Raw genomic sequence first — 12058 nt, forward strand, 5'->3', positions numbered from 1 at the left:
ACAATTGTCACATCTGCAATTCTTATAGAATATTTGTATTTTGTTTTTACATTGTGCATTTTTCTTTCCTTAAATAAATGTTTCAAATTTTAATTATATAACTATTTTTAAGTGTATGCAATAGTATAGTAATACAGAAATATCAAAAGCATGTGACAAAATTATATTATCGGACGCATATTTAAATTTCTACTTTATTAACTATAAAAATCAGAAAGAAGTACAACACCAAAATGAAAATTGACAGTAAACCGCTTCGATATGCTCACGCTGAGGGTCACACCGATGTGTGTTATACTGAAGATGGAAGGTAATATTTTATTTTTAAAGTAGTACATTAACTTTGAAAGTCATTATTACTTTCAATAGAAACATTAATAGGTATTATTTCTATTCTGATGTTATCTTTACAAGATTATTTATAAGAAGATGAATCCTTTTTTTTGTTTTTCAGGCACATCATTACTTGTGGTCATGATGGTGATGTTAGGATTTGGTTAGATATTGAGGATGATGATCCCAACTCGCATTGTGTTGGGGAGAGTGCACTGGCTGTATGTTTTAAAGACAATCGATTATATGTTGCTACAGATAATCATGCAGTGCAAGCATATACATTTCCAGCATTTGATAAAGATGGAATAATATCCAGATTTACAGCTCCAATTACTCAAATTACGTCAAAACCAAAAATAGAAGTAAGTACCTGTGTTTGAAATGGTTTACTTTTGCTGTAATTATTAATTTATAACAAATGTGAATCTTGTAATATTTTAATTTTACTTTTGCAATCTCAAGGCTTTAGGGTGCACATCTGAGAATATGGAAGCAAAAATCTGCAGCCTGGAAGGTGGTGCCCCAATATTTGTGATGTCTGAACACAAGGGTCCTGTGCTCAGTATGGCTATATGTCCACATATGAAATATGCATGTACTGCATCTGGAGATGGTACTCTACGTGTCTGGGATATTGACACACAGAAAATTGTTAAGGAAATCTCCTGTGTACCGAAAATAAACACTTTTTATTCTGCCAAAGTTTTGTGTAAGTTACTTTGAAAATTATGCTTTACAAATTGTGTTTTCTTTAAACATTGTATATTATGTTATACCTAATTGAGATCCTCTTTTATAGGTCGTATGGATTTTGAACCATCAGAAGGAAAGTATCTTGCTTATCCTAGTAATAGAGAAATAATTATATTAAGCTGTGAGAATTTTAATCAAAGAATGACATTCACACACAGCACAGTAAGTAACACAGAAAAAATTAGTATGATTATATTAGTGCTAATTACATGTTAATTTATTAAGAAACTAACAAGTTGATAGTCATATAATCTATTGAAGTAAACTTTATGAGTATATTTTTTAAATTAAGCAGTTCTTTGGCAAAGGATAGCCACACAGTAAATATAATGATATATCAATAATCCATTAATATTAAAATAAAACATCTTAAAATTTTATTAAATGATTTTGAAATTGGGTGTAATTACAGGAATGAAATATCTTATTTCTATGTACTACAGAACTAAACAAATAATAACCATTTAAAATTCAAATACTATGTTGTGTGAAAAAATTACCCAGCTCAGTATAGTTGAGTTAAAACACAGCACTGTGCTATCAGCCTAATGAACTTCCTCCTAATCATAAAGTGTTTTCTGTTTTATTTCTATTTTGAGCATTTATTTATGTTTCGATTATGGTGATAGGTTAACATATTTAATTTATCTTTGATTTCTATTGTCATTTTTTTTAGATAAAATGTGCCATGTCTCAATGTCTATTTTCTCCGTGTGGCCAATATTTATCGGGTAGCACAGTAGCTGGTCAGATAGCTGTTTGGGAAGTCGACTCAGGGACATGTATGGGAATTATTGAACATCCAACTTCACATAATGTCTCTGCTATGGCATGGAATCCTAAAGGTATGTGTGATGAGTAGTTATATATATTAACTATTTTCTATATTTTTAAGTTTGTTTAATTACTAAGTTATGAATTTTAAAAGATTAATTTGATGCCATCAAAGTGTATTGTGTTATTTAATAAAGTACTAAATATTTCAAATAAAAAAAAAACTTGTAGTAAGTAGTTACATCAGAACTTTAAAAAACTGTGTAGTCAGTGTTACATACAAGTCAAACTTATTAATGGACTAATTTTTATAGGTAATGGAGTGCTTGTGTACTGTGATGTAGCTGGTCAACTAGGAATGTTGGTTAACTGCTACGGCAGAGACAGTTCCAAATCTGGTGAAACAGAGAGTGAAGATGTTGAAATGGTTGACAAGGATGATGGTAAGAACAGATACTAGATGTTATGTATTTCAAATAGATTTTTGTATGTGTTATTTTTTGTTTAATAACAATTAATATTTTCCATGCCCAAAGGATGAAAAAAATAAATAAAGGTATTCATTAATGTAATAATTCAATGTCTTCTAGTACTTCATATAAATCATGTTATGATTTTGTATTATATTTTCAGATAATGATGAAATATTGGATAACTTAATTGAACACTATGAAAGTGATGATGACAATGCCATATCATTAGAAAAAATAAAAAACGAGACTCTCGGCTTGGTTGAAAAGGATGACTCTAGACCTCCATCGAGGGTGGTAGACCACACACCAATAAATGAACCAGTACAAGCACCATTCCAGCCTTCTTCAACACCAATTCATCTTGAACATAGGTTAGATATAATGACACAATAAAAATCATAAATAAACTACATTGAATTGTAGTGGTCTGCTTATATTTAAGTATAAACTTAATAAATAAATATTTAAGTTAGTGTTAACTTTTGAGCATATAACATATTATTGTACAAATATTAAAAAAAATATATTTTTGTCTATTTATGAAACTAATTGAACTTATTTAGGTACATGTGCTGGAATGATGTTGGCATAGTTCGCTGTCACACTGCTGAAAATGGGGAGTCCAGTATTGATGTAGAATTCCATGATTCAAACCTGCATCATGGCATACACCTCAATAACTACTTAAACCACACTATGGCAAGTCTGTCAGCGACTGTTCTGGCTTTGGCTTGCCCAACACCCAGGTTCATTTTTATATTAACTCAACATAAATCAATATGGCATTTGCAAATTCCATATATTTCGACTTAACATAGTGAAAAAAGAAATGAATAAATAGACATTTTACAAGATCAAGTTATATATAATGTAGAGAATTAGATTAATTATATTTTTTTTTGTATCAAACAGCAAGCTTGTGTGCATATCACTAGTGGGGAGCAGCAAAGAGTGGAGCGTGTCCATGCCGGACACTGAGGAGATAGTTTGTTTAGCAGCCACAACTGACGTTGTTGCGTGTGCGACTGATGCTAGATTTCTCAGGCTGTTTACCCCCTTGGGCACACAGAGACAGGTATATTTAAATTTTATATATAATCTAAGCTCTGGTGCTCGATATAAATGGTTAATGCTTTAGTTATTTTATATTGTTCAATTGAATACACCCATTTACTAAAAGATCAGTAAAATTTTACTAAAATAAGGGGATCGGATATTGTCTAATCGCACCTGATAATAACTGAGCATTGAATCGAAGTAATTATAATAATCGTCATATTGTTATAATGACTTTGTTTCATCAATAATCGTAGTGTCTTCATGTCGTCCTGACCGATTTTGACCACGGCTGCCAATCTCAAGGGAGATCAGCTACCTACAGTGAACAAGTGTGAGCGCAGACACAGGTGCATTCTCCGATACGACGGCAAACCCGACACGATCGGAAAGAGTTTAGGCGCAAGACTACGTTACGTGCATTCCGAGGCACAGGAATATAAACTCTATCAACTTCCAAACTTTGGGCTGCTACTGAGACTTTTTCGAAAAACTCAATAACTTATTATAGATAGACCTGGGGTTTTAACCGAGGACCCCGGGATCTGCAGCTCTTAATTTAGCCACTAGACCGATGAGCCATTCGGGCCGCTATTAAAGGATCAGATAATCGAGCGAGGCACACCCGTCATCAGGTGCTGTCGCTGGCGGGCGCGCCGGTGGCGCTGGCGGGGCGCGGCGCGCGGCTGGCGGCGGCGTACGGCGCGGGCGGGCGGCTGTGGCTGGACGCGGTGTGCGCGCGCAGCGGCCGCGTGCGCTCGTGGGCGGTGGCGCTGAGCGAGGGCGCGCGCCTGAGCTGGCTGGGCTGCGGCGCGGCGGGGCCCGTGAGCGCCGACAGCGCGGGGCGCGTGCGCGGCCTGCGCGAGGCGACGGGCGCGTGGCTGCCGCTGGCCGACACGGCCGCGCACCGCCGCGGGGACTCCGACTCCTGGTTCATCGTGTCGGTCGGTGAATACCGACTGTTTTTAAGACAAAAATGATTTTGGAAATCGATTTTGTGAATTAGAATACGATTGTTTCGACGTTTGCCGATTAGAAATTTTTATTCTGAAAAACTCTAGGTATCCTTATATTAAATATTACTTTTAGGTCTGCGAGGGCACGCAAAAAGTACGCGCAATATTATGCAGAGGATCTTCGTACCCTGTGACTGTACCTAAACCCATCGTTACCGAATTACCGTTACAGGTGTGTACATCACTTGAAACTTATTATTCACTTTAAGTAATGCAAAATATTTTTACTGCTTAGACACGTTTGTGTCAAACGAAGCTCCCATCGGAGCACTAAACAGAAAATAGAACAGTTTCTAAAAATTCTATTTGTTTACTATTACAAATAAATATGTTACTGTAAGATTACAAACATCGTTAGATTACAATCTATCTCGTCAGATTATAAACTCTCGAAATATTGTGACCCGTGAAATATGATTGCAATTTAACGCATTATTTTTCGCTATATTGTAATCTATCGAAGTTTCATTATTTTTTTACAGATCCCACTCTGTGAATTAGACACGGAGAAGGGACAGTACGAAGAACAGTTGGTACGCTGGGCGAACACCAGTCCCGATGTCGACGTGAAGACTGCGAGAGAAACTGCCCTCAAGCTATTTGCTGTAAGTACATATAGGTATATAATTACTAGTGAAATATACTTGATATGACTCTGTGACTTTAAGCATACTGGTGGATCCTCAGGATTAGTGTGTAGTATAGCTTTTCGCATACATATTTTTCAACGAAATACAAATTTTTCATGTAAGCCCCAAATTTATATATAACAAAGTGTGATATTTTAATGAATCTTAGTATGCGGTTCATTTGTCAGTTTGTCCAAAAGATGATAAAGGATAATTTTCATAGATTATCGAAAATATATCTTATTTAAATATCCATTTAGTTTGTTAATTGGAAAAAAAGTGTAACAGTAATAACTATACAAATTGGTCAATCTTCTAATATTATGTCCGTGACATGTATGTACAGTAATGATAAGTCAAATTAATCTCACAATTCTTACAGCTCGCATGCCGTAGTGAAATAGAGCAGAGGGCTCTCGAATTAATGGAGCTACTGCGGGACGATCGTCTCCTCCCACTTGCAGCGAAGTACGCCTCTCGTCTGGGTCGAATGCATCTGGCGGAAAAACTTTCGAATCTCGCCGAAACATGGGAAAGGGAATCGGATAATCTGAACGTTGCCCAAAACTTACACACTCAAGGGCTTGATAGTCAAGATTCAAATGACATCACGAACTCGGAGCAAAATTTGAATGCAAGTTTGATTATACCACAAAAAACTACTAAGAAAAAAACCGAAAACGATACTCCAATAAAACCTGTTGTAAGTATATTTTTTTCTATTTTTCACAATAACCATATTCTAAATAATATAAATAAATAAATGTTAAATTAATGAAATAATTCTATATCACTTAAAGCCGATAAAATCATCTCCCGGAGGAGCGAGAAATCCATTCAGGAGACAACCAGACTCAACTAAAGCAGTTCAAAGTCCACTAAGTTTAACTGAGAGGACCCTCGTGGAAGTGCATGCAGCAGACGATAAAACCGAAAATGACGATGTAAGTATATATTATTTTATTTTTAATATACATACATATATATTATTACCTTTTTGTTAAAATTGCAAATTAAATTAACAGTTGAAATTCAATGTAAGTTGACAGTTTATAATTTGGCCTTTTAAAAATGTTTATGAATATTTTCTTATAGCCTCTCAAACCTCAAGTCGGAGAAGCATTCGTGGATTGGTTTTCTCGGAATAAAACTTTGCTAGAAGAACAGCATTCTGAACTAACACCTTCAGAGCTGACTCGGCATTGTGTGAGAACATTCAAAAGCCTCCAGACTAAATCCAACGATAATAGCCAGAAACGGAAACTCGATGATGTAGTAGATGACCCCCCCGTAACTAACGCACCAAAACAGTCTAAACTTAGTGCCTTTGCCTTCTCGAAAAAAAATTAAATGAAAGGAAAATAAAATTTAAATTAGGTAGCATGTTTATTTTATATTTATTTATTATAATATATGACAATATCGAAGTATTGCAGGACAATCTTATATGTTAAGGAACTATCGTACATTAATTATAAGCTATTCATTTTAATAATATTCAGTAACTGTGATGACATATTCGTAGATATTGAATTATATTGGAGAATTTTCTATGAATAAAGATGTTAAAACTGTGTATGGTACAACTGTTTTATTGCATTTTAAATATTGACGAGCTCCGCCTCATCCGGCGACGGGAATATACCCTCCTTGAACATTCGCTGCCATTCGGTTCCATTCGGATACGAGAATTTGTCCAATGTCTCGGGCAGAAACCGAGTGCTATAACCGGGTGCCTGAAAATGAATTCATAAGTCAGCAAATTTTCAATTTATCAAAAAAATAATCGCATTATTCAGAACGTTTAAATCTGAAGTCACCTCCGGCGCCATATATCTGGCGCGCCGCACCACGCAGGGCTCATAGAAGTGCTCGTGCTGCTGGTCCACGTACTCCAGCAGGCGGCCGCGCATGCGCGTGGACACGCACGCGTAGTCCCAGTACTGCAGGTGCTGCACCATCTCGCACAGCCCCACGCCGCCCGCGTGCGGACACACGTTCACTGCCGCGGGGAACCGTGCCGGTTAGGAATTCAACGTCATCTCGAACATAATTTTATTGTAGCGTCGAGTTAAAATCTTACCTTTAAATTTTTCCGCCATGAGGTAAACGGATAGGATCTCATTTATACCTCCGATCCGAGCGGAGTCTATCTGGCAGTACTGCATTCCGCCGCTCTGCAGGAACTGTTTGAACATCACGCGATTTGCGCACATCTCGCCTGTCGCTACGCCTATACCGTACGGTCTGAAAATAATTATTTAGATTTTAGTTTGAAATTATAAGAGGATGCATAAAAATTGTTATCGTGCTTTTTTTTACTTAAAAGGACGAGAGCAATATAATTAATTAATATCAAACGAATCCACTTAAAGATCAGCTGTTACCAGAATACACCCGGTTCTATTAAAGGACATTATATTACAATTATGATTTAAAGATCACACTTCAAGGCTCGAGCGATAGCAGCGTGTCCGAGCACGTCGTCGGGCGATGTGGGCTCCTCGATCCACATCGGTTTCAAAGGCGCCAGTTTCTTCATCCATTCTATAGCTTCATCAACGCTCCACGCTTGATTCGCGTCTACCATCTGCAATCATATTGATTATTTTGACATAATTAAGTATGTGGCTAAAAAAGACAATGGAATCGCTAAAATCGTTCTCATTCAAACGTTAAAAAACAGTATTTATCGAATATGTTTATTGTATAAAATAAAGCTTACTAAAAATTTATCATCGCCAATATATTTTCTTACAAGGCTGCATCTTCTGTAATCGTCCTCAAAATTGAGTCCAACTTTTACTTTAAAGTGTTCGAAGCCGAGACTTAAGTATTTCTCGCATAGTTGCTTTACAAGTTCATCGCTATATCCCAACCAACCTTAAAAAAGTAAACGCTTTAGAAATTAAAAAAATAATAATATGTTTATCTGATTATAGCATATTTGATAAAATTGAACTAGTGAACGCAGCAATTTTAGTAAGATCTAGTAGAGACTTAATAATCACAGTACGCTAAAGGGTTATAAGAAGGTAAAGAAGAGTGCTATAATAATACACTGAAAAATTGTACCAACCCACTTGAGTAGTGTAGGCGGGGTAACCTTGTTCTATAAGTTCTTTTATTCTGCTATCCTTCCCTGTTTGTTTATCTTTCAATATTTGAATGGCTTCTTCTTTAGTAATAACATCAGTTATGTATCGAAAATCGATCGTCGAAACCAGCTCCTGTCAGTAAAATTGTCGTACATATCTTAAACAGCAACAAAACACGATAACGAGGTCCACTAAGATGACCTTACGCTTTATTAACAATTGAACAAGTTAAATAAGTATTTATAAAATTTATTTTTTGTTATATTTATGTCATCGACTATGTTTATAATTTAATTACTAACCTCTGGTGACATGTCAACTAACAATTTCCATAGGGGTTTGTTTTCCAGTCTTGCCCACAAATCCCAAAGTGAGTTTAGTATGGCGGCGACTGCCAAATGTACAACGCCTTTTTCAGGACCAAGCTATAAAACGACAAATTTCAAATTGCAACGGGCACCACTGAGTTACAATGCGTTTTATTTGGTCTTCAATATTTTTCGTTTATTTTGTATGTCAAGGAAAAAACGTGAGGTGTATGTCGAATAAAATCTGCCTCATATGTAAATAGTACCCACTTTAGCAGAGTAGCTCTTAGGGAGCAGAGGATGTTACTTTGTTAGTTAGTATTAAATAGTCAGTAGACATTATTAATAGTTTATCGAATTACCCATCTCATTTGAGAATCATTTGTGATCGTGCGCCAAAAACCTGCAAAATCTGAAAATATATCAGCAGCGTTGCGACCCAAGATAAACTTCTTCATAGCTCGTACCGTGAGCACCACGATCTCAGTGCCTCGGCCACATGTGAACGTTAGCCCGTAACCCTGCTTGCCATTCGCAGTTGTCGTTGTAACGTATGCACAAGAGTAGTTAGGATCAGTGTGCTGTATAGGAAAAGGTATTTTATAATTAATACTCTAGAAATCTAACTTTTTTAATAGTTTGTCTAGTGATTGTGATTTCGATGACTTGAGTTCAATCGTTAATTTGTGAGCCTGATATCCCTGCTCGTATCAAAATGCTGTCGCACCGCATTATTATAGTTAAGGTGTATCTGGATATAAACTACAATATATACTACGTATTTCGCTAGTCACCGTTGAAAATGTTCGTCATGCTTGCAAAAAGTCAGTGCAACATTAATTTACTACATCTTTTTATAAGATTTTTAACTATCTATTTTAGACAGACGGTGGGATTATCATTGAAACAGGCTGAAATAGCTAAATGAAGACAATAAGCATAACAACAAATTTATAACATTATAAAACGATTACTTACTAAAACTACATTTTATAATACTATGTTCAAATTGTCTTTAAAAACCGCAACACATATATAATATTGATTTTATAATCAATTAGAGTTAATGCATTTGGCTTAAAAACATTAAGTATTTTTTTTACAATTAAGTTATCACATTAATTAATAAATTGAAACTCATAAAATGTATGCTTCAACCATGACCATTTGTTTCATGACCACCTTTCAACGTTTGAAAACTATATAACTAATTTAGTAAAACCATAAATTCGTTAAAGTAAAAGGTAGAGGCGTATCGCATAACAATAATACATTTAATTACATACCGTTACAAAAAACAAAATAAACAGTACAAAAAATATGTACTTGCAATTTAGGGCAGTTATTGCACGTAATAAATAACTACGTTGCTTTCAATTTTGCATTTAAAAATATATTATTATATTTCCTACCAGAGCATCAGATCCATGACCTCCCAATGAAGTAGGGAATCTTACATCTTTAACGTCAATTTGTACGATTTTAAGTCCATCACTCTTTGGAAGCGGCATATTGACTTGTATGTATGCAAGAACGTGCGACCGGTTACGAGGTTACACTGATAATAATTAAATGAAGCTAGTCTTGTCATTACCTACTCGTTTGTTTTGCCTTTATTATTTCATAATAGGCTATTTACTTTTGTTTGGTTAACTGTTTCTGATGATAATTTTGAAATCATTACTTTGGAACTTACCTACGTATATTTTTAACTGCAAATGTGAAGAAGAGTTTTAAAAGTTTATATTACATATCCGTTTTTGGCATCATAGATCCTGTACGGATGAATCGATTTTAATTATGTTTTTCTTGTTCTTGTTTCAGGAATGCTCTTAGTTATAGTTAAAATAAACTGCTTAGTGTAATGATTAAAGAAGATCTTGGAAGATCATCAGCTCTTTCCCGGTTGTTGAAGAGATGTGAGCAACTTCTACTAGTCTGATCGATTCAAAATTTAGTATCCTTGTACTTTAATGAAATTTTAATAACGTGGGAAACTTAAAGGCACAGCATATGTAATCAGCAAAATAACTGATTAACAATTTATAATAGGGGTAACGTGTTTGAGATTATTAAACTTTCAGGTCCCAATAAGTACCTAGGTATAGTATATACATTTTTAGACATATAAATATATACATTTTTATCTGTATACTTTTTAGAGATTTTTATTTCTTTAAGTTATATCATTTATTAATGGCTAGCTACAACGTAGGCACCAAAACTAAATATTACAAACAAGATCTAATCGTTGTTATTTAAAGGAAATACTCAAATATTTATACTTAGTTCAACATTCCAAGGCGGTTACAAAAAAAAAACAGAAAAAAACGTAAATTTATTTTATTAAAATATTTGCTACATACGTTTCTATTATTCATTCATTTCATTTTAAATGACTAGATAAGTGATAAGTAAATATTTATTTTTAATTTACATTTATTATATAAATGTTGATTTAATATCACAATAGGACTTTACTAATAGAATATTTTTGTTCTAAATTTAAAAACAATATCAAAAAATATATATTACCTTAAATTGTTTACTTATCAATTATAAAGTTATATTAACATCCAATATAAGAAGCACCTAAAATATCTTATTCTAGCGGCAAGATACGATGGCCGTTTTGACACATTAAAAAAATGATGTGAAATGTAAATTTATTATCGATATAATATATTCAAATCTTTGTTTTTTTGCAAGTAATTTAATTGAAGTTTTTGTTGCAAGTAGTATCTGATTAAAAAGGTTTAATAAAAAATATATAAAATAAGTTTAAGTAATATATTCGAACGAAATCAATTTAAATCAAAAATTGGAATTAGAATGAATAACTTTATAAACACATTACATACAAGAAATAAATTGATACAAAAAAAGAAACCAAAAACATTTAATATCAAAATATAAAAAATAAAATATTTACTGTCAACACAAATATAACACCGACTACGAGGTCGAGTGTGAGAGTGTGACGTACACGTTTACGCAAAAAAATAAATAAAAAAGTTATCTTCGCGGTACCCTAATATTTGTAGTTTAGAAATCACGTTCGATAAATTTTATGACTAACTGCACGTCACTATTGACAATAAAGAACAACAATTTGCTCCTTTGATGTAATTATTTATTAAATACGAAACTTCATGAGCGGGCAAACGTCAAAACGGCCATCATAGCGTGCCGCTACTATAATTAAAAACTCCTTAATATAGTATTTAATTGAGCGCATTTAATTTAAACAGGAAAACCAATGCCCTATCGCTTATATCTAAAATTGACCTTGATATGTTTGTTTGGAATATGCGTTCATCACGAAACTTGGCACATTGTCTTAAGCCTATTCCAATTGAAGAATTAATATATGGAATGAATATACACAAAATTTAGATGAACGTATTCCATGCGATTTGCTAATAGTACAGCTATATTGTGCACTACTTACAGTTCTAGATTAATGTATCTTTATACAGGCTTATTGGTAATTCGACGTATTCCCGTTAGGGTGTGATAGGGGTGACTATTTGCGATAATTTTAACCCCCATATGCATAAATTATTTCTCATATCTTCTAAATCCTCATTAAGCATGAATCTACAGAAAGCAACT

The 12058-nt window shown here is 34.2% G+C and overlaps 2 protein-coding genes across 2 annotated transcripts; one reads left to right on the forward strand and one right to left on the reverse strand.

Annotated features, from left to right (window-relative positions):
• The first annotated feature begins 88 nt into the window (after positions 1–88).
• On the forward strand, positions 89–6445 carry LOC113401978 (WD repeat and HMG-box DNA-binding protein 1). The gene is made up of 15 exons (XM_026642070.2): positions 89–310; positions 455–698; positions 799–1045; positions 1136–1251; positions 1766–1934; positions 2178–2306; positions 2497–2707; positions 2900–3082; positions 3249–3411; positions 4028–4336; positions 4482–4580; positions 4891–5013; positions 5420–5740; positions 5838–5981; positions 6133–6445. Exons 1-15 carry the CDS (start codon positions 234–236, stop codon positions 6385–6387), a joined length of 2790 nt encoding a protein of 929 aa, XP_026497855.2. The 5' UTR covers positions 89–233; the 3' UTR covers positions 6388–6445.
• A 100-nt stretch (positions 6446–6545) lies between these two features.
• On the reverse strand, positions 6546–10021 carry LOC113401980 (mitochondrial enolase superfamily member 1-like). The gene is made up of 9 exons (XM_026642072.2): positions 9856–10021; positions 8806–9024; positions 8438–8560; positions 8117–8267; positions 7763–7920; positions 7485–7627; positions 7121–7284; positions 6858–7039; positions 6546–6773 (listed from the first exon to the last, which is right to left on the reverse strand). Exons 1-9 carry the CDS (start codon positions 9952–9954, stop codon positions 6639–6641), a joined length of 1374 nt encoding a protein of 457 aa, XP_026497857.1. The 5' UTR covers positions 9955–10021; the 3' UTR covers positions 6546–6638.
• Between the last annotated feature and the right edge of the window lie 2037 nt (positions 10022–12058).

The sequence above is a fragment of the Vanessa tameamea genome, chromosome 2 (assembly GCF_037043105.1).
Source record: "Vanessa tameamea isolate UH-Manoa-2023 chromosome 2, ilVanTame1 primary haplotype, whole genome shotgun sequence".
Taxonomy (NCBI): domain Eukaryota; kingdom Metazoa; phylum Arthropoda; class Insecta; order Lepidoptera; family Nymphalidae; genus Vanessa; species Vanessa tameamea.